Consider the following 27988-nt stretch of genomic DNA (forward strand, 5'->3'; position numbering starts at 1 on the left):
GTGTCGTGCTGGGGCCTAATGCCAAAGTTCATTCCACTCCTAGCAGGAGTCACACAGGCCACCAGTTCAACGTTCAGCTGCTGGGGAGCCTTGTCCTAACCCAGACCAGAAAAATGAGACACGACCGACCCTAGACCAGACAACAGTCCCGCCATGCCTGTCACTGCCAAACATAACATAAAAGTAAACAAGGCAGTGCTGTCCCAATCATCATGAAAGAGCCTATGCACATGGGAGTGACGTCTGGTGGCCAACATATACAGTGGAGAGATAAACACTGCGAGGGCCCAAATTGCCTGCACGTTATCACAATAACCCTCGTGGTCACAGATAAGGGAGGAACATCCATGTTGCATGTACGTTTGGTTTGTTTGTTGTCTCTCACTCACTCTCACTGTGTGTGTGTGAGTGTGTGTGCTTGGCAATCCTAATGAGGCCGTTCCCCATGCAGGTCCCTTGCTGATCTAATTATGAGGAGTGAAAGGTTGGTAAATCAAGATGTTATGCCCAAGGTCGTGCACACGTAGCATCACGCCAATCAGTCTGGAGAGCTGCTGTGGACGAGACCATCTGCCCCGTGCTCTCCTGGAGAGTGTGTGTTCTGTGAGAGGTTGTGTCTGCTGCAGTACATTGCAGCTCTTTGGCTTCACAGCTTCTGCCATGGCTCTATGTGCACCGATGTCTGTTGCTCTCACCGCAGTGGTTATAGCGGACGACTGCACCTTCTGAGCTTCCTTGAATGGCTTTGCATAACATGGTTGTGATTTACCTTCTTTTTAGTGCCATGATGGCTTTTCGCAGTGGTACTAGGACAATACCGCAACACTGCTCTAGTGTATATACTGTAAGTCTACACGTGTTTAGGTAGTGCAGATATCCTTGTTGGTACATTAAGGTGGTTGGTATTGAGTAATAGCCTCAATTTCTTTCTTTTTAACCCTTAAACAGTTCTGTTTAATGCCAGATGTATTATAGAATAGACTATGTGAGCAGCAAATGTAAGATATTACAAGTACTGACAGAATTAAGGCACAACATAAAATATTAACACATTGTAATTTCAGTTTTTAAAATACAGTTTATTGTGTTAAACTGCTCTGTGCTTTTTGCAGGTCAGAATGTAAAATGTAAAACGGAATACACAAAATTGTACTCAATTAGTCAAATGTTTCCTCCTCAGTTAACCCTCATTGTGTTTGCAATAAGACTCGGTCATTCATATAGACGGGACTGTTCTGCTAGTCTAAATAAATGTACACCCAAGGTAACGACATCCTGTGAAGGCAACATCCACATCCACATCATCCACCAAAGTCTGACGTTAGGGTTTTGTGGTATACATTGACTATTATTTCATAGACAGCAGGTTGCAAACACAGTGACTGACAGCTATCTTTAATCTTGAAATTATCTGATTACAATGTATAAAGTCTTAGAACTTTAAAAACCTTTTGAAAAATAACTTGTCACATGAGGCACATACATTATTTTCATCAGAGTAATCTACTATAACAACACTATAACTATGGAGCTTCTGATGAACATGGAGTGTGGATTGTACTTATCATTCATTCATTAAATGGCTAACAAATTTGTAGGAGCAAGCTGGACCTAGACTTTAAGATTACTGTAAAACTAACTTTTATAAAAATACAAGTTATAAGTTTATACCCTTTTAGGTACACTGGCAGTGGAAGAATCAGAGATTATGATCTCTTCAATAAACTCACCATGCTATCATTTTATGTCAGTGGAATAAAATCCTAATGGTCACCTCCAACACCAGAAAAGCTACATGTAGGACGCCCGTCTGTTAGTTCTGTCATGGGAAGATGTTTCCTCTCTAATGAAAGGGTATTTGAAACCAAATCAAATTATCTGTGACCAAAAAGAAGGAAAACTGAGACTAATTTCAGCTCAATTGGTCTCAAAGGCTGGGTTAATCTTCCCGTACTCCCCACTGTCCGCGATACCATGGTGACAGCCCGCAGTCCTATGGTTTATGATGCCAGCATCCTCCTTCTCTGTACTTACAGGCTGAGCTTTGGATTTCTGGGGTTGATCTGGTTGCTTGTAGCACAGGAAGAACAGCGCGCTAATAATAAGCAACAGAGACGAACAAGCCCCTACGACAATGCCCAAGCCCACTTCCTGTTTAAATGGAGCAGGTGGCATATGAAACTCTGCAGGGAAATCTATAGTACAGTTAAGCATCACTGCACTCATGTTCCAGATCATAGGAACCAGTGAACAGGCTGCAGTGAGGAAGAACAAGATGGCGGCTATCCAGAATGTCTGTCTGACGTGACTTGCATGGACATTGAAGTAGACCTTCCGCATGGCGTGTCCGGCAACCAGGTTTCCGACGACTCCCGTAACAATGGCCGTCATGCACAGCACCTGAGCTGCAGCGATCTCCGGAGGAATGAAAGGGTCCGTGATGCTGATGCTTTGGCAGAATTCAGATGTGTTAAGTACGTGCGTGTAGAAACAGGCCCTCCAGACGCCGACCCAGGCCATGCCGGAGGAGATGATGGACACGTCGTCCACGTACCACACCCTCCAATCGTCCATTCCACAGGCAGCGGTCATTAGAATCAAGCCCAGCACCGCCAGCACCAGGCCCAGAAACTGCCAGTGCCCAGTGTGGGCAAGGTACGCCATGAACGCATGTACTGGAGTCCGATCACATAGGTGCAATCTGAGCACACAGCTTGTGGCACTGGGATACCTAATGAAATTAACATCGAAGCAACAGTTGTTAATGTATCCAGTTGCCACAGTCAATGTTCGAGGTTCAGAGTTAAAGAAAACCTAAAATCATAATATAATTTTTGATATTTGTGGATATAAAATGTGTCAAATAGAATTCATATATGCATACAGAATATATAGAATACGTTCAAGTACAACAGACTAGGAGGCACAGAGGTAGATGTTACATGTTACTTTTTACTTACTTAAACTATTTCCACACACCTATCAGGTAAACAATGAAAAAATAACTACAGAAGAGAAACTACAACTCTAAGAGACTGTTGCTTTTCAGACATTTTCTGGAAGAACTTACAGAAACCAAAGATATTCCTGACAGATACAGGGAGGGAGAGAACTCTCTCCTCCCTGCAGTTAAAGGGCTAAAGAATGCACCTACGGTAAGTTGAAATGTCATTACTGATTACAAAAATACTACTCAGTTTTTCCTTTCCATAAAATTACTCTTGCCAACCAGACATATTTGCATTTTACCAGGTGATATGCTTTGCAAGACTTTATCAGCAAGATTCTGTTCTTGACGAACTGAGAAGTAGAGGTGTCAATTCCAGGATCAGAAAGTAAAAGTCCTCACCGGGATTTTGCTCAGGCTTCCTGGATTGTGTTGATTCCACTAATTTGACCTGGATTGCACTAATTTGAAAATCCGATGCAAAAATGGTATTCTCTGTGCTGCTGCAACACATCCTACTGTTAACCCAAATAAGACTATGCCAAAGTCAATATTGACCAATATTCTGATATTTAAAGGGATTTTTACCTCAGTGAGTGTCCAGGCCAGGTGAGGAGGGCACAACTTAAACAAACAAAACTTGCAGATTCATAATGCACTTCAACCTGCAGAATATACCACAAGAAATGCTGAAACGAACCTAATGCCACCCAAAGCGAATGGAAGACCTATCTGTTGTGAAAGAGATGGCTAGCAGTGCTGTTAATGATTGATCAACCATATCAACTTAGGCCAGGCTGGGTTACAGTCATGGAGTTACTCCGTGTAATCATACATTTACAAACACAAAACCACTTCCCTACACTTTTTAAGGTGTTTCCCTTCATGGACGTTGAACTAACAAAACTAAAATGTTTAGGTTTACATACTGCTCTGACTGCATCAGACTCCTCACATAATTCAACATCGTGAGAGCAACGACAAATAACATCACCAGTCCCAAATCCCTTAATGAGTACTTGTTCTTCAATTGCATGTCACTGGTATCTTTAGTGAGCTACAGATACTGGAGTCTTATCCAAACAATATACCAACATAGCATGAAAGGAGACCATTGCTCCACACACTACAGGGGGACACTGGTCATTAATAAAGCTCACTGACCGTCAGAGGTCTCAACAGCAAAGAGCAGAGCAATGACCATGTGGAGTAAGAATTACTGAATATCAGTAATGCTCACAACATAGTCAACAACCTCTTAATTAGAAAATCCATATCTAAACTAAGTGAGCACTCCATACAGTGCAACTCCCTTATAGGGGTGTTTTGTGTATTCAATTGCAGATTGCAGTCCATCTGTTTGCAAGCAAAACTCTTTGTCTTTTTGCTGACCAGATATTGCTTGGGTGGTGAACCCTTCTCAGCACAGCATAACCTCTGCATGGCTGAGGGTCTTCTGCTGGGGTTGAACAGGTGCAGCGGTGTTTGTACATATGACATTAGGGGTGGAGTGTGATCTGCCACCCAAAGAAAACCTAACCACCAGCAGCAGCTCTGTAGTTCAGAAACAGACAACTGATGGAGGACAAGGTCAACTCATGATGCAGGGTAACAGATGGGTCATAGCCTACATGTACACCGACCATGTGTTCATTATTAAAGTCATGCTAGCAGTAAAGTGGATGGTGATTTTATGTATGGATATCTTGATGCATTTAAATAGCAATCTATTGAATTGTACACTGTAATTATAGGGTTAACTTAAAAGATGTAATAGTGTGCGAGTATGACCACACAGAAATACAGCATTAAGTCAGTCAGTATTTTATAAACATTTCAATCTTCACCGAGATGACATTGTACTGTTAAGTAGAAATATACCATACAGAAGGCCAAGGTGGATCTTACTCCCATGATGCACCTCATAGTGTGGAGGCAAATTTATATTATAAAAAAAACAAAACATGGAGGCCAAAAGAATGTTTACTTGGCTACAATCAAGTGGAAGGGTAAATACAAGAGTATTCTAGATATATTTACAGATTCAAAAGCCTACAATAAATTACTAAAAACAACAAAATTATTTTCAACATGGCAAGTACAGGGTACTGATGCCAACTAAAAAAATGCATCATAAAAAATAATGTGTGGAAGTCAGAACTTCCTGAAGCAAGTTTTACTGGCATTGGATACTGAAAGAGTGAAACTCAGAGAAATTTTATGAATACGTCATGTTAAAGTCCTCTATGTTTTTACTAATGCAAAAGATGAGAGGAAAGTGGTTTGTGCTATGAGTCAAGGCAAACATGAATCATAGGAAAATAATAATCATCCATTGCCCACTAGTGGTTAAACAGCAAAATTACAGTAAGAGTCTTAGGTGTGGCTAATCTGGAGTGAACTACCCTAATGTGAAAAGTTCAAGATAGTACACCATACAATCAAAACCATGGTTTTAACTTAAGAGCAAGTCACTGTAAGCGCTTTGAGAAAATGGTTTTTTTTTTCCTGGACATTTTATAAATTGAATTGAGAAAACGGCCCAAGTGTTTTAAAAACAACCACCTAAGTGAGACGGCCAAGTCCATATAGCATTCAGAAACGTGGGTGAAGAGGGCTCTGAGAGCGTCCAGCACGATCCACACCTCAGCCATGGCGGAGCGTTTGACCAGACGGCATCTGGCAGAGCTGCACGTGAGGAAGTTTCCGAACACGACGAAGACTCGCTGAAGAGCGTGAGCGCCGTGGCGGGACCGTTTCAGCAGGGCCTCAGACGCAGGGCCTCAGACGCAGGGCCTCTGGTCCAGGGGCAGGCTGTCCATCAGGCACTTCAGCTGCTCCTCGCCAAGCTTGATCTTGTCCTCCAGTTTGCGCTGCTCGATGGTGAGCGCCGACTTCATCTTGACAAAGTGCTCGTAGTCCGCCAGGCTCTCGGCGGGGAGGCACGCGGCCAGGATCGCGTAGACCAGTCGCTCGCGCCGGTCCAGGTTCTCCTTCAGCTCCTTGGCGTCCTCGTGCTGGCGGATCAGGAGCGTGCGCTTCTCCGTTAATGTGCGCTGCGGAGGGGCGAGAGTGAACGATCAGGACACAGACGATGGAGGGAAAATAAATAAATAAACAGCATTGTCATAGCTGTACAGTACATTCTGGTTTGAGTGTTTAACTCTGAGTGCCTGTAGTCCTCGGGCCTTACCCTCTCCTCGAGTGGGGCTTCCTCCTCCAGGCTGTTGAGGGCGTTCTCCACGCGGGCCAACCGCCCCGACAGGGACAGCAGTAGACTCACCACCTTGTCCAGGTCGCCCACAAACATGCGGAACTTCTCCAGCTCGTTGGGCTTGCAGACGGCCTGCACGGTGGTCTCCACGTCCTCGCCCAGGGCGTCGTTGTCCTGGACGTCCTGCCGCAGGCTCTCGCGCGCCTCCTGCAGGACCTGCAGCTTCTTGGTCAAACTGGCGATCAGCTCGTGCTGCAGAAGGAAGCAGGGATGGTCATGTGGGCTGCATCACAGCACCCGCACGAGGGAAGGGCAGAGGTGACCACTTCCAAACAAGCGTGAGAGGCGAGGGGTAGTCCCCGAGGTGTAACACAGCCCAATGGCCATTACACACACCTGTGCTTCTCTGTCCTCAGGACTACTTTAAGTCAGCATAACATCACTGTGAAACTCACAACGTCTCACTAAACGCAATGTTTCACCAGCAAGGGAAGCGGCGTGGCGATGGGGAGGGCAGGCAGTACCTTCTTGTTGGCGAGGTCGCTGTCGTTGTCCTCCCCGAGCTCCTCCTCAGAGTCCACCTCCAAACTCTGCTCCTGCAAGTCCTTCATCTTGATGAGCAGCTCGGCCTTGGGTGCAGACGTGCTGTAGTAGGCAGAGCTGGTCAGGAGGGTGGCGGCCGCCAATTCCGCAGCGCCAGACTCCTCCCGCCTGGGAACCAGGGAGGAACTTTAGCACCACATGCAGCCACCACAGCAATAATCCATCAATGTTTTCTTCCCAATGCGAAATGTATCTGGTATATTTATGTACCATTTTCTTTTTATTAATATTATTATTATTGCTTCTAGACATGATGGGGGCGGAGTCGTGAGTAACAGTATACCTGCAATAATAATATAATTAGCCTGCCTAAGGGCAATGTCATTTAGTTGCCTAATAATTTTATCATTTAATTAATTCATTTAGATTTGTCTAAAATGTTTTAAGCATGTGTTGACTACAGATAAAGATACACCAACAAATGCATTACCCACCCCCCCCCCCCCACCCCCCCCCCCCAGTAGGCATGGTCTTTAACGGAAACAGCAACAGAGTGGTAGCCAAGGTAATGCTGCTCGTCCCTAAATTTACTGCGTGCATGTATTGTATATGATCAAACACCAGGGGGCTACAGTTTTTTAACCATTAGTTCCATGTATTTCTGACATTGAACACTTCACACATGTATAATAATTGTGGAGGAGGTCTTAAACTTCAACTGTTCACTAAATGAAGGGGAACTAACCTCTGGTCCGAGCTGCGGGGTGAAGCTTGTTTGGGCACAACCCTCCTGTGCTGGTGAGCCTCCTCCATTAGCTCTTCTCCCAGAGGGAAAATCCCCTCCATCAGGTCCATGGTGGTCTTCATCTTACTCTGGTCCAAAATGTCAGCCAGGGACTTGTCTTTGTCAATGATGTCCCTGGCCAGTGTCTCTCTCTTCTCGTCCTCCTCAGATTGTGACGGGGCACTCACGCTGCCCGAGGGGATTCCGTTGCAGGGGCTTATCTGCTGGTCCTGCACCCCCTGGGGTCCAACAACACTGGTGGGAAGCTCCTGTTGCTTCTGAGGGCCCATGGCTGGGGTGAGCTCCTCTGACTCTGGCTCCCTCTTCCGTGTGTATGTGCAGAACAGAGAGGACTGCTCAGGGCTTCCCAAGCTAGAGAGAGATGGGACCGAGGCCCCCAGGGGGCTGGCCAGAGCCTCACTGCTGGTGGGGAGGTACTGCCGACTTTCTTTCTCCGTGTTACTTTCAGAGTGAACAATCTTGATGGGCACTTTCTTCACTGTGGTGTTGTCGTCGATCACCATATCCATCCTAAGAGAGCACACGCACACCTTAGATTTATGGAATGTAATACAAAAACTGCCCTGGAAGACATGACTAAATAATAATAATGCTACTTTCAGACGGAAGCTGAAAAGCCCATGTTCACTTGTTGTAAATTAAAATTCTCAGATTTGAGAAAATATACTGGTATACACAAAGAAACCACTGCAGATCATTTCAAATGCACATGTACAATGAGCCTGCACATGGGCAGTGGTAGATTCAGTCATATGACATGACCCCCACCCTTTGGACTCCTTCCCATAAAAAGTTCTCTAGAAACTGTACATCAAAAATATATATATATATTGCTGTTGCCCAGAAACAAACTAGTGGAGGAGACAAAGACACAGATCCTTAGCCTACATGTCCTAGTCTTCTTTTCTAAAGCCTTGCATATCTCCATTTTGTACTTATGTTTCCAGTTGCAATGTTTCATACAGACGCATATGAATTATATGGGACTGAATACAATAAGGAGAACAGTGGAGTCTTAAAATTACTGGGCTCAAGAGCAGGACAGTTTCCAGTGAGCATTTTCTAGCAGAAAGAGAAGCCCAGCTGTGGTTGCCAGTGGAAAAACTCCACCAGCTCCAGCTCCACATTCAGCTCCAACAAAGAGGTGTGAGTGGCGAGGTTTTCTGGCTTACCTTCCAGGGGCTTCATCCTGCAGGGAGACGGACACAGGGGGCTTGTCAGTCAGTCTCTGGGGAGCGAACTGTGGTGAGGGGGAGCGGTGCCCCTCCATGGTGGGCTGGGTCAGGCTGGAGCCTCGCTGGGTTAGCGGTCCGGGAGGGGAGGGAGGAGGAAGAGGCGGGGCCTCTGGTCTGTGCTCCTCCTCTGTTTTTGGACCTTTGCTAGTTTTTGGCTCCTTCCGGAAACTTTGGGCGGGGACAGGGGCCGAGCTGACGTCTCTGACTGGAGAGCGGGAGGCTTGAGCACCGCCCTCAGTGCCACAGAGAGGAGGGGTGGCCTCAGGACATCTGTACTTGTCCGGGTGGCGCAGAGGAGGTCTCTGAGATGTTGGACTCTTGGTTTTGGTGGAGGAGGAGGGTTCAGTGAGGATGCTGTGGTCGGGGAAACGGACAGGAGGGCCAGCAGCGTTAGCAGAGAGATTTCTTTCCAGGACCCCTCCAATCAAATTTGATGGTGGTTCTTGATTCTGCTTAGATACCAAATCGCTGGATCCTCCTTGACTTATCCTGAGGGGGAAAAAAATGTTCTGTGCTCAATATATAGTCAATTATGCAAACAGGCTCTGCATTCTACTAGAAACACACTTCAAAGGCTGAAACTGCGAACGCGTTTGTCTGTTCTAGTGCACAAAGCCTCACTGTCTTATGTGTAAATGGATAGGAGAGCAGACGTTTCTCCCACATTTCACCATCTCTCCATGGTAACTCCCAGGCTGGCCGTCATACTCTGCATATTTCTGTTCCCACAAGCCTGTCATGCTCCGTGTAATGAATTTCCCTGCAGGCCACGGCCAAGGGTTTTTCCCTCCCTTAATCTCAATTGACTTGCTGTATTTATTTATTTATTTATTTACCCTTTTCTGTCAATGATCTTTGATTTAAATGTAGTGGCTGTAAACAGGGATGAAACCTTGTGGAACTAATTTATGGAGGAATGGCAGGCTCCCATACAATCAGAGTTGGCAGAGAGAGTCCAAGCACGGCACATGTACAGCAAAAAATATATTCACAAATTAAGTGAAATTGTTTAAAATCATCCCCCCCCCAAGATAGCTTAAATACCTGTTAGGCGCAAAGAACCTGTGGCTGTACTCCGTAGACAGAAGAGAAGAGAGATTTTGCCTGAAGGGCAAAAGGGAATATGCAGAGAAAAGGAAAAAGACCATTTCATGAGGCCAAGAGCCAAAGAGAGTCGAGGCATGCAGAAGGTCCAGAAATGAGCCCAAACCCAGAGCAGCAAGTAGAGCATGCAAGAGTATGGCACAGTATGTGAGTGTTACGGCACAGCACGGCATGTGAGTGTTACGGCACAGCACGGCATGTGAGTGTTACGGCACAGCACGGCATGTGAGTGTTACGGCACAGCACGGCATGTGAGTGTTACGGCACAGCACGGCATGTGAGTGTTACGGCACAGCACGGCTCGTGGGGGTTCAGCACAGCATAGCACATGACATGCTGCAAGAAGAGCACTTTTTTGACATGCATTAAACACCCCCCCCCCCCCCAAAACACACACCATGAGCAGGAGAGTCAATTGCAATAGCATGCAAAACTGTGTAATCACTCATCACTGCGACCACAGGAGCACTAGTGACTCAACTAACCAACCACCCTGGTCACAAAGTCATTCTCATCTTTCATCATCTAACAAGGCACGGACGTAGTTTTGGGGGGGGACGGGGGGGACATGTCCCCCCCACTTTTTCAAAAGCCGGTTTTGGTCCCCCCCAGTTTTTACAGTTAAAACCAAATATTTAAGTAGCGACGAAGTCATGTCCCCCCCACTTTTTAACGGTTAAAAAACCAATATCCAAATAGCGACAAATCTAGCACTAGGATCATGCAGCCCCCCCCCCCCCCCCCCCCCCCCCGCGCTCAACAGTTCGCCACGCCACCCCAGGTTGTGTCCCCCCCACTTATGAAATCAAAACTACGTCCATGTAACAAGGTCTTTGTTTGCGAGCACATTCCAGTGCACTAATTTGGGTTATTAAAAAGTTAATAAGAGTAAATTATGATTCAATTATGAACCTAAAGTTTAATCTCTTCGGTCACATTTTTACTGAAATTAACACAACTCTCTCTTGTCAAACAAGCCAATGTCCCCCTGAAAGTGAAGGAGTTCAACTTACTGCTAATATTGAGCCTCCGCTTTAGCCTCCAACTCCAATGCAGCAACACAAACGCTTGAGTTTTAGACTCAAGCCATGTCACAAAAGGGAACTCTGTATGACTGATCAGGTAATCTCACAATGCGGTGGAATCGGCACTCATGTGGGTGTCGACAGTGACAGGTGCTTCCTGGAGGACTGTATCTGTAAACTCACCTGGGTGGGGTTCCCTGCAGATCAACTGACATGCCTTGTGTCGACCTAACTAAACACTAGCTTTTGTCACGCAACTTAAGTCAATAAGGGTTTCTCTAGCTATATACAACAACTAAGTGAGATTAATTTAATGAACTACAAAGTCATTTATGTTTCACCAAACAAACAAGCAAGGCTGTGGTGTGTTTTCACATGTATGCAAGGTAGGAAAATGCAAAATATTTTCTTTTATTAAAATGATACAACATCTGTGCAGCTTTATGTATTATCTGACTGGCAGGTAGAGACAGTTGAATTTAAGGGGTTAATTTAAAACAACCTACTGCGAGCTTCAAAGTTACGTGTGGACAGACTCAACAGTAAACATGCTCTTCACAGAGCCTTAATTACAGGCAGGGGAAGACATGATCATTTTACAGGGTGCAATTGAACAAGCTTTAGATGATGGATGCAGGCAGTGGTGGGCAACATGCTAATTAAAGTGAGCCTCCCCTTACTTTTCCCCACAGGAGACAGACACAGGATGAAGAAAGGCCTGCAAATTCAACACATGATGCAGAATGAAACCGGGAAAATAAAGGAGGCCTGCAAGATCAACATCTGATGAGCAAACAGGAGCAGTGATTTGTGCTGCTACACACAACAACACTTCAGCTGTCTTTGCCTCAGTAAATGTTTTTTTACTATGCCCATAGCTGAACCAGGGGCTGAATCTATATATCTTACGAACACACGCAAAGTGTCTAAGAACATGGCTGGGTCACAAGACATTTAATTTATAGAACAGAACGCCCATCACTTTCCACGAAAAACCTCTGCCAAATGGCTCACTCTTCAGCTAAAGCTGACAGGCACCAACATAACCTCCAAACATTTGGATGAGTCCAAACCAGGCACAGGAGAGCCACACTGCTTCTGAAGACATTTAGAGGAAGCTGGGAGCGCACATAAAATATCTTAAGGGTTCAACGTCAATACATGTATGACCATTAAGACTCTAGATCTCAGAGTGAAGCTCGAGGTTGATACCAGCTTGTACTGGCCGAGTTGCTTGCTAGGTTATTTAAGCAACAGAGTACAGTACCACAACACAAGCCTTCTGTGGATCTGTATGGTGGCAGATACTTCAAAATGCATTATAAAAAAAAATAAATAAATAAATAAATGTAGATCCACTCTGGCATGAAACAAATGGTCAGTAGCAGGTGTTTGTGCTCTTCACTGGTCATAAGAGGATATGAAAAATTATGTATGGAATTCAAGACAATCCATACAGACATATTGTCTCAAAATGTTCTTGATGGTAACGCTGGACTTTTCTTACACAAAACAACAGTATTGAGGGATTAAATGTTATCTTGCATGGTGATAGATCATACACAGGGGCGAAAATTCTCAATACTGCTTTCTATTCTCTTTTGGTCCAGTGAAATCAGGTTCCTGTAGCATTTTGGGAATTTACTGATACTACCAATTGTTGGGTCAGATTCAAATCCTCACACATCAGAGTCTCCTCACCACACAAATCCCATCCACGGAGGACAGCCATGCCCCCACATCTGGGTCACAGCCATACTGTAGCAGGGTCTGTGGTGTCTACAAAAGGGGCCACTGTTCTTCTCTGACCCGGCTAGGCCTGAATACAAATACTCTAACAGCAGAGTTCTTAGTGCTGTCTCAGTTTCACCAAGACACTAGCACAATGCAAGTCAGACTTATTACCATGACCATCATTTACATCCCAAGAAGGGGCGTGGCTAGCTTTGTTGTGAACTCGTCCTCTTGGGGACTAGAGTGTGTACGCTGTACGTAAAACTGCATCAAAACACAAGTTACTTAAAAAATGAAACCAATGCTATTCTACATTATTTTTTCTAAAATCACTCACAGGCTACTGTTGTAACTGGTAAAAATAAAATAAAATAGACAGTTCAGTATATGGATGAATAATACATTCTGACACATTTATTCAATTGATAAAAATAAATAAAATAAGTAACAATACTTAGATTTAAACATGTGTCATTTTGGTGTTATAACAAGCTTATTACAAGACTACACGACTCACCTTGGGCTGGAGTTATGATCAGAGTGTTTATTCCCAAGTGGAGTGTACTCAGCTGACCTTCTTTCTTGCACTGGGATGTTCTGAGAAGAATGGCACATGCAACATTTAACATTCCACAACCTAAGGCATGTATCAACACGTGAGCGGTTTCCTCTGTTATGACACTAGATTAACTTCAATACACGAGGTGCTTGGCACTTGCTTCTTTATTTCAATGAGGGTGTGACTTTTTTTCTGTAGACATGGAATAATGTTTGACTAAGGATCTGCCCTTATTCTCCCATTACTCATTTCAGCAATACTGTCTAAACCAGGCCAACAGCAAATTACTTTTTTAAAAAGCACAACACTGAAAAATGCTAGTATAAAGCATAGATTGTTCTATTGACTACTCACCTGGCCATAGAAGTCCTCAGAAGGAGAGGATCGCGAGCGTTCATGGAAACAGGGGGGTTTACTCCGCTCCTCCACTCCTGGATCGAGGATGTTGTCAGCAGAGTGATACCTGCCCGATGGCCTTGGTTCTGCTGTTTTCCTCTGTGTGTTCCATGTGGCTTCATATTCTGCAAAAGTGCCCAGTCTCCTCAAGGACTCGGGGCCATCCTTGCTGCTCTCAGTCATTGCTGCTTTAGCGCTGGTGTCCCACCTGGTGGCTTCGCTTTCCACAGACTGTGGCTTTTCTCCAGGCTTAGCCAAGCCAGGATCATCAGATGTGTGTTTTGGCTTTGGCTTGGGGTACGCTGGTTTTCCTATAGCCTCAAAGAACTTAAGCCTGCCAACTAAAGACACAGAACTGTCTGCAGGAGGTAGCTCTTCATCAACACCTACCTCATTCATTTTTTCAGGCTCAGAGAAGGACCTCACTCTCTTCTCCGCTGGAATCCGCTTTCGGCCGCATATGCGGGTCACCTGGTTTACCCCTAAAGCAGGTTTACTGGGTGGGCCCTCAGAAACACTCGGCAGAGGTGGTGTATCTCTCCGAGCAATGGACAGATCTTCAGGTCCCGGGTGCTCAAGCAGCACTGGCTCCAAGTCCCTTCGCTTGAAAGAAGTAGCCTTCAGGACTCGGGCTTGGGCCTCCTTCAGGTGGTCTTTATAGGTGCTTGAATAGGAGCCATGCGAGGGAGAAGAATTTTCTGCAGACTTCCACACGGAAGGCTCTTCTTCTCCCTCAGGTGACCCACCCAAGGCAGCTGTACTCCGGCTCTTCTGAAGGTGAGCTCTCCTCATCTGGATCTCATTTCGCAAAGTAGTGGCAAAGCGGTCATGATGCCGTGAAGGCCTTGCAACCTGGGGATCGAGAGATTCCAACGACTCACTTCCACTACCCATCTCACCTTGGCCGTTACCCACCCTACCACTCTCTTGGGTCAGAGAATGCAGCATAGGAGTTTTCGGGGGACTTGACTTTGACTCACTTTTAGAAGCCAAATGTTCTTGAGATGATTCTTTTGATCCGAGAGGTCCAGCAATTTTTCCTGGTTCAGACTGATTAAGATGAGTATAACTGAGGAAATGGGGGTCCAAGTTTGTTGTAGCATTGGACTTGTGGTTTGATCGGACGTCCAAAACATTAGTTACTGCATCATCAAGTAACTGGCAAGGGCTACTTACTGAAGTGCAAGTCCGGTGCTGTCCATCAGCTTGCCTGTAATATTCATGGTTGTCTTTATTTGCAAGGTGCTGTGGAACTTGAGGTGTGCTATACTTGTCTTTAGGTGGTCCTTGAGAACTTTCAACTCTACTGTGAGTATTATCTATGGCAGAATTGGCTTTCCAGTCCTCTACCCTCACTAAAGAGGCCTGGGGCATCCCCTGAGGATGCTGCCGAGATGTGACGCAGTAGTAACGGCTTGAGTTGTGGGTGTCTGGGTTTTGGTCAATGGCAGTACTGGACATTGATGCAACGGGCTTTTTGATTTGGTTCTGGCTAGGACGCTGGGCCTGGCTATTTGTGGGTAACTCCTGCATGCTGCTATAGCAACTATTGACATTCTGAGACTTGGGTGCAGATGGGATCGTGGTGTAAGGTGCATGGAAAGTGCTCTCATCACTGAACTGATGAGGGTGGTAGGGCAACTGGGTATATGATGGCACGCCAACTCTGACATCAGTGCTAGATAATGAGTATGCCTTGTTTGGGTTAAGATTTTGAGTTGGATGGTTATAGCTCTCAGTTGCTATGTTTGGATTAAGTGTTTCACTATTGGGTGGAGGATTATAGGTTTGACAAGAATCCAGGCCCGACTTGCTGCCTTGGTCTAGTCCTTTACCCTGGAACTTTAAGTGGACATGATTCCCAGGTCCCTCAGTGTAGCTGGAAACAAGAACCTTTTCGTGAACCTTGGTAGCAGCAAAACTATCACTACGTGTGGGGGGTGGTGGTGGTGGAGGTGAGGGGGCTTTGGTTTTCTTCATGTCAGGAATATGCCAAATGGGTCCAATGCTAGCCCTTCCAGAGGCAGGGTGCCGGTTGCCTGACTGCTCCTCTGTCCGTGGGCTTTCCCGGCCACCTGACCCTGAAGGCAGCTGCAAGTATCCAACTCTGTCTTCCTGTCTCACACCATCACTTAGGTTTTGACTATTCCTGCTGTTGCTAGGCCTGTTTCCTGAGTCCCACTGGTTGACTTTATACAACATATTCTCTGTGGAGGCAGTGTTGCTTTTGGACAGTGTATAATCTGGGGTTCCTGAGCTGGTTGAAAAGGAGCTATAGGCAGAGTCTCTTTTTCCACCTCCTAAATGTTCAATGCTGTTGGCATTAGACTTGCTTGGAGAGAGGCGGCCAGATGGATATGGGTGGGGACTGTGCTCTAAACTGTCCATACTGCCCAAGGAACTAAACTGGTCTGAGACTCGACGCAGGTTTGTCTGGTGCCAGCTAGTACTGAGGTCAGAGGAGAATGAACTGAGGAAACAGATACATGTTTCAGACTGCACCACTGCACAAAACAGGTTACATATTATATTAGATAAACAATTTCTCCTATGAGTGATGATATGGTTAAATAATGTTTACCTTGCATCATATCTTGTTTGCCAGACTGGTGAGGGTGTGTGTGGTGCTTTGGCAGTTTCTGATTGGTTCTCGTTGAATTTGGTGGAGTGCCAGGAGTGAGGTCTGCTCATGGGTTCACTTCTCCTGAATGGTAAGAACAAGGAAGAAATGGAAGGAAGGAGGGAGGGAGGGAGGTCAGAGTGGCAAAGGGATTAGAGAACAGAGCATCATGGGAAAATGCCTGTGTGCAACTGCAGTCGGAATGAACTCTACTTTCATGATCACAGCAAGGACTGTACAAGAGGACATGTAATTGTGGTAACCCTGTTTCTTATTTTAGACAGAGGAAAGACAAAGCCTCTATTTATTTCCAAGTCAACTATTGCCCAAAAACACACACAGATAAGCTATTAATTGCACCAAATCATGCTAAAAGATCATCAACATCAATGTCATATATTAAGAAAAGTCATGTTACTCAAACATACTCTTGACAAAGAAGTCAACAGGAGTATCAACGCATACTGAAGCACCCACAAATTGAAATACATCAACACTGCAAACATCTCATTTCAACCACCTAAGAAACTATATACATTTTAGTAACACTGAAGGCAATTGCAAAACCTGAAGAATAAAAATGAAGACATGAAGGATGGCACACACAAGAAGAAAGTGGGCTGGGATATGAACAGGGCAGAATAAGAGAGGAAATGGATTCGTGGTGGACATCTGACTGGATGGGATGTGATGGTACAGAAGGCTTGGTTGGCTAGTGGTTACATCAATACCATACCTCATTGAACTTCGCAAAATCTTCGTTAGAAAGCTCCGGGCCACATGAACGTCACTCTCTGATGGCATTTTCTGTGCTACAATATCCACCATTTTCATCCTCCTGAAGGGGGTTAGAAGGAGGGGAACACACAGACTGAATCTCTGTCCTCAGTATAAATCGAGACTCAGGGACTCTTGTGTTACTCCGTTTGGTAACACAGACAAGAACGCCTCCAGAAGTGAAATGGCACATGGCCTCTCAGCAATGAGCCCATCAGCACTGACCTAATGCTACATACAATTGGTACACAGACACACATTAAAAGTGGTAGGAGGGGGGGTTTTGAGATCCTAGCCATTGCATGAGCAAAACACATACAGTCATCTTTAATATAGACCAGTACAAAAGTAATGACTAATCAACATGTAGTATAATTAGAGCAAATGAAGAAGGAAAAAAAAATGCAACACATTTGGCCAAAAGACTGAGCACTGGCCAAGGGCTTCAGCCATATGGCCCTGAAGGAGCTATGGGCTCGGGGGTGTCCCCAGCACCAAACCAGTCACCCTCTAAATCCTCCCAAGCTGAGGATCAGTCCAGACACAGATCTGAGCTCTGTGAATTCTCACACATTGTACACCAATAAGATCCAACAAACAATGATGGGCACAGGGAGACATCTTGTGGTGGAGTGATGGAAAAAAAAAAAATCCATGTAAGAAATGGCATGCATCTGTGTGTAATAGGAAGACAAGGATTCAAGTAAGGAATTTAAAAATAACTGCTAATATCAGAGAGGGATTCAAAATCCAACAGCTGCAATGGAAACTTTACCAAGGTTTCTGAAATGAAACCATTTCAATTGTTCTTTTACGATGTTTAATGGCCGTTAAAAACAAAGAACAGCCTCACAAAGTGTACTATAGTGATTCATCGACTAGATTAACCTGAGCAAGCATAATAATCATCATCATCATCATCATCATCACAGCATTTAGGCAAGCAAGAAATGTGCTGCAGCAGAATTTCCTACACCAGAGTGAAGGAAAAATATATTTTTATGTCACCTGCCCATAAATCATATAAAGGGACTACTAGAATATAGTAAAAAAAAAAAATGTTTAAAATGGGGACAGTTGACACAGATAATTCAAATGTTTAAACAATTTGTGTACTTGCACAAGCACTTGCATGTGTAATATATGAATATGCTAAAGCATTTTCAGCAGTTTAGTTTGACTGTTTGTAATGCTATCACATATAGAAGTGCACAGGGTTTCTTACAGGTGCACTTAAATTTGAGGTCACATTCCCTTGCACACAAATTCCTGTGTTTTGAGGTGGGCTTGCACTAATTAAGCAGTTATAAAACCACAATATTATTTACATTGCACCTTCATTAAAATGAACAAGGCCAATTTTACTAGCTTATAGAAATTTCCCTGGGAGAAAACAGCTAAGGAATACGTATCAGAAAAGAAATAGTGGTCAATGAAATCATAGGTGTTTGATGTTGTGTTTTTTTTTTTTTTTTTTAAGGTTCTGACTCAACAAGCTTATAAAAAATAAAAATAAACAAATAAAACACTGGTAAAACATTTAAGCCAAGGCCAAACACTGTGAACACACTCTGAAGGTTCCCAGAAGTTTAACATTAAACAATCATTAAACATTCCACTTACACTTGACCAGTGACTTTCAAGTTCTAGTGTGTCACAAGCCCAGTCCTCTCTCACATTAGATATCCAACGCTGCGCCTTCTGTCCGCTCCAGTAATGTTCTTAGAACGCCAAGAGTAAAAGCCACAAAATGCTTTGTAAATTAAACTTAAACAAAATTGACTAAGACAAAGTTTTTCCTTGCCGCAGGTTAGAAAGATCATCCAACAGCCTAAACGACAAATTAAGGGACGTGAGGCCTTAACATGGCCGTTTCCCTGCTGTTCTCTTTTGCAGGATAAATGCCTCAAGTGTCTTTGTGGTAGCCACACATGGCACTAGGCATTCACATGCTAATGCTCGTCCCTTTATTGGACGTATTGTCAGGGCTACAGCTGGTCCGGCACAGATATGCCAGTGGCTTGGATCAGTGGAGCCCATGCAGTATGGAAGCCGAGGTGGGGGGCTAGCAAGGGAAAAGTCCCATTCCACAGTTTTTCACTGCAAGGCTGATTCAAAAACAAACAAATCACTGGTTAAGAGGCAACAGCCAATCCAACTTCTTCATGCAAAGCCTTCAGCCAGGGCCAGTTCAGGCTGTGGGGAGTGGGGGTGGTGGTGGCAGTGAAGGCATAAAAGAATCCTGCATCTACCAATGGGCTTACAAGAGAATCTCCACAGATTATCAAACTATTTAGGGCAATGAAATACTGACGCTTGCTCACAGCTGTTCAATCAAAATATATATGGAATAGGTTGCTAGTTTTAACAGTTAATCACTTGTTAATCTAAGGAATTGCAGAGAGCACAATGATTCACAATGCAAGATAATTATGGCATCATTTAATAAATATGCTCAAACAAATGCAAGACAAAGAAGTTACTATACATAAAAGGCATAATATCTTGGCACAAAAGAAGCAGGAACAAACAACGGTAGCCAAGTAAGTCTCTGAACTCACCAAGCAGACCCTCAAGGCAACAAAGACACAAAAGCAAAAATTCCTAATCAGGTTGCCAGACAAGCAGCTCTGAGGTTTGGAGTCCGGGTTTGCTCCAGTGGACTCCTCAGTCACTGCATTCCTCACGCACATCAAAGGCTGGGCCCGACAAAAGCTCCTCCATAGATGACCAGTCCCTGATCAGAGTGAGAGCATTTTTCAAACATCTGCTGTATCCAAAAACAAAGAAAGGGTAGCCTTAACGAAGCCCTTTTCAAGACACAAAGATGAAATATATACACATTTCAAACTTTATGCACGTGTGTCAGCCTAGGCAGATCTTCACCAGGTTCTGCCCCTGCAAAGATCTGGGGAGGGGGCTACTGCGATGGCCAGTCCCCTTTAAGTAATGCTGCAGCCTCCGAGTCCCCATTGGTCCAAGGAGGGCATGTTAATGAGAAGAAGCTGAGAGGGTTGAACTCCATCCCCCCCTGTGCAGCAGCCTAGATGTCTTCCATTTACTATGGCAACATGTTGATCTTCGCAGGGCGCAAGTGCACTTGTGGAACGAAGTGACATCGGCGACAGTCTTCATACATTTTTACAGATCAGACAACATGGCAGGATTTTCAAGGAAAAAAAAGGGGGGGGGGTACCTTTCACATCCGGGTTTTCTATAGTTCTACATAGGTGGGGGACGACGCCCCCTACACACACACAAAAAAAAGTCTGCTTGACACCAAAGTTGCCCTCTTCATTCTTGTGTGGGACACCTCTCTCTCAGCAGCGGACTTCACCAAACATGACCCCTGACCTCAACCTCCCCAACTGGACTGAGAGACTTGTTCTGTTAAGAGTGGATGTCTGAAGCTCTGACATAGGCCATCTGGTGTAAAACCAGGTCAGAGCCTCAAACAGTCAACCTGTAGTTCCTTCTAAACCATGACAGGTTGTATATGGCCAGTAAAACAGGTGACGAGTATGAGAGTATGAGGTGATGGGTATAAGTATATACTTATATACAGCGGGTATACAATGGTCGTAGTAAGCTGCGACCTACAAAGCTTAGGGCTTGATTAAAACCCATTCTACCATTAAAACAAATGGCCTGGTGACAGGCATGATGATCACATCGAAACTGTTTGGTCTGCAATTGATGGGTAGGGCAGACTATGAAGAAATTAATACATAAATCTTAATGCGCAATGACACATTGTGAGAGAGTTCCAACTCATACATTCCAGACAGGTCATGTGAAATAAATCCTACGTTTCAGTGTTGCGTAAATGATGAGACCTCAGGCAAGTTTGATCAATCTTACTTTAGTAATCACAACTGCAACTGGATCTCAACGCAGAGTGCATCAATAACAACTTTAATATGTTGATTTTCAAGTTGGAGCCAGGCAACTTTAACATGTTAAATTTCCAGTCGGATCTCCAACACTGCCAAGATTCATCCTGAGGGCGTACACACCTGACGTTCAATGCATCCTGGAATGATCACATGTGCCAAGTCACACTGAGAAAACAATTGTAACCGTGGACTCAACATATTCACATGGAGGACCTGATCACAACCGCTTTAAATGGACAAAAACATCTCTGAGGTGATTAGCAAAGGGCAGTCATCAGATTAGGATAACTGGCACACATTTAATTGACTTTGTCAAATAAGCAGGAAAGAGTGAATGTTCATCAATGGTAGGACATTGTACCAAAACTAAAGAGAATGCTGATGTAGTGCAAAGATGTTGCAAAGGCAGCATGTGCTACAGCAGCGAAGTGCACAGGCTGCGCGGGACTCGGCCATTTGCCTGGGTTTGGAACGGCAACACAAAGGTTTTTTTCAGCACCCTCCACAATCAGCCCCTGGCTTAAGGGCCCAGAGAGGCCAAGTGCAAGCCTCCCGTAATGACCAGCACATTCCTGGGCTGCATGACATACCAGCCGGCTAGCCAGCAGCTGCACAGTTGGTTGCCCCAGGAGTCTGAAAAGTCTCGTTTTTATAGATTTTTTTTTCCCTTCATGACAGAGCTTTTCACATCACCACTCATACACACCATCCAGTCATTGTTGTTTCACAAACAATCCCGGGGGAAAAAACCAAAAAAAAAAAAACCCACAAAAGGTCCAAAAGATCAGGCAACAATTACCTGGCACAGACAGAGAAGGATAAAATTCAGCACGTCATCAAATATATTTCTAAAAGAACAAAGTAGCAGGCAGTACCTTCTGAACTCACTCAGACCCACTTTGGAATGCCAAGAGCTTCACTTACCATGACCCCATTCTGTGGCCTGCTAGTCTTATGAAACGTTCTGCGTAGCATGGAGTAGGCTTATCATGAGGCTGACATGTCAGAGCTAGGCCCTTAAGCCCCTGAAATGTAGTGAGCCAGGCAGACAAATGTCTCATCACTCATCTTCCCCATGTACTGTACACATACCAGCCATCACAGAGGGAGAACAGAACACCACAGGGATCTCTGAACCATATATGGAGGTTAAGTGGATTCTAAGTATGAACTAAGAATGAACCAAAAAGCACACTATTGTTCTCATATTACTAAATGCTAAAATACACCCAAGATGAAGGAAGTCAGTAAACAAATGTCAATAGCAAATTGCTTTTTGGTCAAAACTGCTGTTAGCAATTAATTTTAAAAAGTTTTCAAACAGTCATTATTGCTCGTAATGTCTAAACAAGCTGCTAGAGAACCCGAGTGAGTCAGGTAGGTAACACTGTAATTATCCCTATTTATATTACACTCCCTGCAATTATCTACGTTTGATTAACCAGCCTTGTGGAAACAGCTTTTCCGTCAGTGCTAATAAAATGCGTGTGACTTGCAGGTGTTGACTCATCTTAGTGATGGAAATCATAATTAATTTAGAGATAGATGGAGTGGATGTTAAACTTGCCCTTAAATGTTATATAGGATAGTGCTTTCTAACATTAGAGAACAAACTGAAATAATTTACTGAAATGATCCAAAATCAGGAGCAACACAGCACCAACATTGCACAAGCCACCAAAGCAGGCCATGTAAGTCACAGACATCTTCTGGTTAGCACTCTCAGCTTATGAGACCAAGGAGCTTTGCTAGATTTAACAGGATTCTGAACCATGTTCCAACATTGCTCAGGGCAGCAAGAGCACCCAGCAACCAAATTCTACTGGACACAGGCATGGACTCAGAGCAGTCATGTGCAGCTTCACTGCAAGCTATAGGGCTTTAGATGGTAAAATAAAGGCTAGGACGAGTACACAAGGACTAATAACTAACCAACAGGACACAACATTTATTTATTTTTACAATAAATTGAATTTGTTTTAGAGTTAAAGGGTTATGTGCTAAAATGGAATAAATTCAAACTGATATTTTTTGCACTGACCTGATTAAAGTCTAAGATTCCCCCTATACCATGGGGCATCTCGGGAAAAGATGGAAAACTTTTCCCAGCTGCTGGAAAAACTGCACATTTGAGAGGCCCAGTTTCAACTCCCATGTAGTTCATGTTGTGTGCTACTATACTGCTTCAACTCCCGAAAACCCACCGACAGAATATTTTAAGTGTATGGTTACATACACTACTAGGTTGAATGGTGACCATTTCTTGTAACGTGAATAGATCGTTTGTGCTGAGATTGCTTCTATGAGCAGAGATTACTATGGTTACTCTGACAAATACTAACAAATGCAAGTACAGGAGACAGCACTGACACTGGACTGACATCTCATCTCCACTTTAACAAGTCTCCATACTTCAGCTTGGCATGCTAGCTAAACAAAAACACTGGATTTAGACGGTTTTGTGGGCTATGGGCTCCAATACTTGATTTAGTTTCATGAGCATGTTCAAATATCAAGGTATTTGAGGTTTCCTCCACTAGATGGCGCTAATAACTCTGAAGAACAAATGCATTCATTTTCTGTATCAGTGCTCTCACTCCACTGCTGTGAGAGAGCCATTCAAACTGAAGATCACAATTGCTATTTGCAATTGTAGAGTAATAAAATCATGGCAATGGCGTCATGGTTTTGTAACATTGTCAATGAAAAAACCCATTAAGTTTTGTTACATTTTACGTCACTGTGTTTTTTGGGACCTTAAAAACACACAAAAAATGCATTTTGGGGCTATTATCCGTCATCCATTTCATTTTCAGTCCTACAGGGATTTGAAGTAGGGGGCCGCTCCACAGATGCCATGACATTTAAAACCATTCCCATTTCTGACTGCCATTTCAGCACATGGTCTTAATAAGGTACCTTGAATCTTCCTTCATTTGAAACAATTAATCGTGGTGCCGGCCTGAAAATATCAGAAGTGTGTTCCAACATTTCATGCATAAGGCAAAGCTCCTGGAATCTGTGATCTGGTGACTAGCAGGTCTTTCTACGGTGAGACACGGCACTGACCGCCACCAGACAGCTGTGCACGTCCTCGCAAGCTCCATAAGGCCCTGGGAACACGTATCAGCGCACTCTGCAGGGCGCTAGGGTTGCCCACGGCAACAATGGCGTGATCCACACGCCACTTTTGTTTCACTGGGTCAATGTGCTGTGCACTCACTGGACTGGAATGGAGACGGATCTTTTGTGCTGTGCTCTGCCAAGTGGCTAGCGTGTACTTTATATGCAATAGTATAAACTTGGCAACATGGCTAACGTTATGGATTTTTCCAAGGACGTGCTTCAAAGCACTGTGGACACGACAACCTACTTGGTGTTTCTTGCACTGTGTTTAATGGTAGTTCATGTCCCCTATATGAAAACCAAATACAGAAGAAGCAGGTGGGTGTCTCCTGCGTATTGTAGTACAGCATTAGATTCACCATCACACTCCTTATGGCACCGCAGTGCAATGTGTGGATGAATGATCCATATTGACTCCTAATGTCACTTTAATCAGAGCATAACAAATACATAGGAAGCGCATAAAAACAGAATCAATACAGAGATATTATTTATACTGATAAATGAGCCAATAAAAATGAATAACATGAAATGTATCGAATAACCTCACAAGAGCACAAGCAAAACTGCACCATCTCACCTGGAGACAAGCCTGTGGACTCTTGCTAAATCAGCATAGCTTTGCACTTACACATCACACCTGCAATGTTTGCAGAGCACAGGGAACAAGACCGACTGCTCCCTCCCTTTTGTATGACTTCATAGCTTCAAATGAGGTCAGCATATGCAAAACACAGGCAACGCCCTCAAACATGGGCAAATGGTGAAGCCTTCCTTTTTCCTCATTGGTCAAAGATAAGCCAGGCTCTGTGGAAACTGATAACATTTATGTCCAGATGCCTGCCTATTAAAAACAACAAAACATGGATCAAGCTTGGTGTTGCAATTATGACACCTAGGTACCCTTTAAAGATTTCAAAAGATGGAGTTATGCAATCAATAACCGACATTTGGAATTAAGACCACACCCTGCCACCCCCTCATAGAGGTAGCAAAACACTCTAGTACTCAAATTTTCAAAGAGCTCCTTTGTATACACACTAACACACACAACGACCATTGTTCCAGCATTTAAGACTATTGTGAGCTAAATTATAATATTTTTGCAATTTTTGTAACATTATATATATATATATATATATATATATATATATATATATATATATATATATATATATATATATATATATATATATATATAATTTTTTTATATTTCATTAAAGTGAAAGAAATAGGGGCCCTTTCAAATGAAACACAGCCACCCTGAATGTTACGGTCATGTGTACTGCTTACACAAGACGGTCATACAATCAGGCAACAATCTGGCCCAACTGGCCTGTCCAGGCACTACCTGTGGAGTGACTAATTCACTGAACGGATACTCAGCATCCACTTTCACACATGCAAACAATTTCAAAATTGAGGGACACTTCCGGTTTGGAGTCATGTAAAAACAGGAACTGATATCAGAAGACTTCATTCAACAGTGTACATTAATAAGTATCTTTTTTCACCCCAGTTGTACACAAACACTTGAAGGAAATGCACAAACCATTGCAGATTTCAGATTTTTTCATGACATACATACTTTCACTGAGCAATAGTTCATCCGGAGTAATGGGAAATAGACGCTACCCGATGCATGTAAAACAGGCCACACTGAAACAGGGAGCTTTCGAACTAGGACAACTGGGAATCTCGGAGCTGCTTGATTAGTTGAGAAATGAAATGTATCGGCTTCTCACACAGGGCTGAGCCACAGCAAGGTCAAATGTGTAGTCAGATACTTCACTGAGTCAGCAGAGAATGTCTTCATTATCAGACACTAATTCTCCTCGCTGTTGTTAGCTGGCAGCAGAGCTGACTTACAAGCACATTCAAAGGCAAAGCAGGACAATTACTCACACATACACCACTGAACAGGGCCGCTAAACTGTCTGCATACTTTTTACAAACTGTAATGTTACTAAATGCACATAGCGAAGCTCATTCTGAACAGCAGTGTTGTCCATGTTGTATGAGACAATCTAACCACTTCAAACACATGTAAAATGACCTGTGTAACACTATTGTTGGTGTACATTTAATATTAGTCACAGCTCTCCCCTAGCAACACAGTTATGTTGAACATGTTATGGTGTGAAACCGGAGATAGATAATATTATATATACATACACGTGTGAGCTTGAGGATGTAAGTATATATATATATATATCTCAGACCTACTCGACAGGTCCTCAAATCACATCAGTACCTGTACTGTCCTTGTGCGTGTTACTATGGTTGCATTGAAAAAAGTAGCCATGGAGACTCGAGCACATGGCGTGTGGGAAACAGGTGTGCCTGGATGCCCTGGGGCAGGTTCACCTGCACCCGTATGTGTGTGCCAGTACCTTACCTTTTCACCTCCAGAGTGAGCGTCTTGTGGGAGCCCTTGACCAGACAGATGGCCTCCTGCCGGTAGCCGCTGAGGGGAACCTCATTGATGGTTACGAGCTGGTCTCCTGCCTGAAGTTTAACAGCAGCTGCCTTGCTGCCTTCTTCCACCTGCAACACAGAGAGGGGGTGTAAGACACGGTCATCCCCATACAGAACACCACGCACATGCACACTGCTGGGGGAAAGGAAAGAAAGGGAAAAAACAACAGCAAAAACAACACGCTCGTGTGTAGAGAGTTTATAGTTAACAGTAAACATGCGTCTCTCTAGCAGGAGGTACCAAACATTGCTAAGGAGATCCTTCAGAATTCACCCTAGCCATTGTTTACCCAGCATCGCCTCCCTGAGAAACACAACAGAAGGGCAGCACCTGAGCAGGTGCTGCGCCAACTCGCCCATCTCTGCAGCACGTATGAAAACAAAAGGTCAAATTAGTCTGTTGGTGTAATAGGAATTCACTGTATGAATGGCCCCCTTAGGCTAAAATGGTGCTCCACTCTGGCAGTCACGCATGATGTTTCTTGTGTAAATGATCAAACATCAAAGATGTTCTGCTCCTTAAACCAGTACGCCGGGGGGCCCCATCACCAGCATGGGCAGCATGAGGTTCATCCTGTGCCTTTTAATAATGATTCACTCCTAAAGGGTAGATTTGATGGGGGTAGGTGGGTGAGATTGGCCCCAGTAAATTCCTGAAATGATGCGTAATGTTAGATGCTAAATAAAGAGCTATGCACCATTTGAGTTCATGATTAGATGCTGAGTCATTAAAGTCTAGTGCATAAACCTTGAACCTTTAGCACGCAGAATGGTAAAATTCTAGTGCAAAATTACTGGTTTCATCATAGCAAAGTCCTCTGAGGCAGTAAGGATAAAATAAAGTTCTATTTGCTTGGGATGCGTCTGCAGAGATCAGCCAAGTTTTAGGCTGCATTCCTTTCGAGGAACATCATAAGGCACTATACAATAAACTGACAAACTAGTTTACAAAATGCAAACCTTACCAGAATGAAAAACTTTCCGATTTGCCTTATAAAAAAAAAAAAAAGAAGAAGCATTTTAGCCTGTTATTAACGGCACAAATAGAGGACATACCAAAATACAGAACACTTCATCATATATATTATTTAATCAATGTAAAGCTCTTTTGTCAACATAGCGTTCTTATCCACATCAAAACTCACCAGGGCATTTCTAAAAATTTACATTTTTCTACACTTTCCTTTAGTCAGATGCAATGTGAATCTTTTCCTGTCCCAGTAAAACAAAACGAACTAAAGAAACCCCACCACCATCACACAGTACTCTATTTGCATTTTTCACAAAACCACAAAATAAAAATTGGTTTTACGAAATGATGGTGAACTACTGATATTCTGAATTAAATATTTGACAAATAGCTAATGCTGATCATGTACTGTGATAGGCTGTTTTAATGTGCTTCTCTTAAGGGACTGCAGCATTCTTTGATGCTGCAAGCCAAATCCAAAAGCTTCCTGGCAACAAACCTCCTGTGGCTTCCTGAACAACAGAACATCTTAAATCATCAAACCCAAAATATGTGCTTG

General features: G+C 43.9%; 2 protein-coding genes across 13 annotated transcripts in view; both read right to left on the reverse strand.

The window, feature by feature from the left end:
- Window positions 1-1108: 1108 nt before the first annotated feature.
- Window positions 1109-4642, reverse strand: cldn34a (claudin 34a). Of its 2 annotated transcripts, none has more exons than XM_077014999.1 (2): window positions 3536-4642; window positions 1109-2731 (listed from the first exon to the last, which is right to left on the reverse strand). In XM_077014999.1, the coding sequence occupies exon 2, from the start codon at window positions 2662-2664 to the stop codon at window positions 1918-1920; it is 747 nt and encodes a 248-aa protein (XP_076871114.1). In that variant the 5' UTR covers window positions 2665-2731; window positions 3536-4642; the 3' UTR covers window positions 1109-1917. The 2 variants fall into 2 exon arrangements, with proteins under 2 accessions (XP_076871114.1, XP_076871115.1); XM_077015000.1 differs by having other exon boundaries at window positions 3350-4642.
- Window positions 4643-4755: 113 nt separating this feature from the next.
- The window catches only part of shroom2a (shroom family member 2a), a 31600-nt gene continuing 8367 nt past the window's right edge, over window positions 4756-27988 (reverse strand). For 3 of the 11 annotated variants that reach the window (XM_077014987.1, XM_077014988.1, XM_077014990.1), the window contains exons 3-12: window positions 26380-26528; window positions 16919-17020; window positions 16144-16266; window positions 13521-16032; window positions 13125-13204; window positions 8682-9233; window positions 7450-8019; window positions 6686-6872; window positions 6141-6413; window positions 4756-6003 (exon numbers count right to left, since the gene is read on the reverse strand). In XM_077014987.1, coding sequence (XP_076871102.1) covers window positions 5731-6003; window positions 6141-6413; window positions 6686-6872; window positions 7450-8019; window positions 8682-9233; window positions 13125-13204; window positions 13521-16032; window positions 16144-16266; window positions 16919-17020; window positions 26380-26528 — 4821 coding nt within the window. In that variant the 3' untranslated portion in view covers window positions 4756-5730. Of the gene's footprint in view, window positions 6004-6140; window positions 6414-6685; window positions 6873-7449; window positions 8020-8681; window positions 9234-9788; window positions 9810-13124; window positions 13205-13520; window positions 16033-16143; window positions 16267-16918; window positions 17021-18582; window positions 19451-19520; window positions 19853-26379; window positions 26529-27988 lie in introns of those variants that run through there. The other 8 variants (XM_077014991.1, XM_077014997.1, XM_077014995.1 and 5 more) reach the window with 8 other exon arrangements.

This window comes from Brachyhypopomus gauderio, chromosome 8 (assembly GCF_052324685.1).
Source record: "Brachyhypopomus gauderio isolate BG-103 chromosome 8, BGAUD_0.2, whole genome shotgun sequence".
NCBI lineage: Eukaryota > Metazoa > Chordata > Actinopteri > Gymnotiformes > Hypopomidae > Brachyhypopomus > Brachyhypopomus gauderio.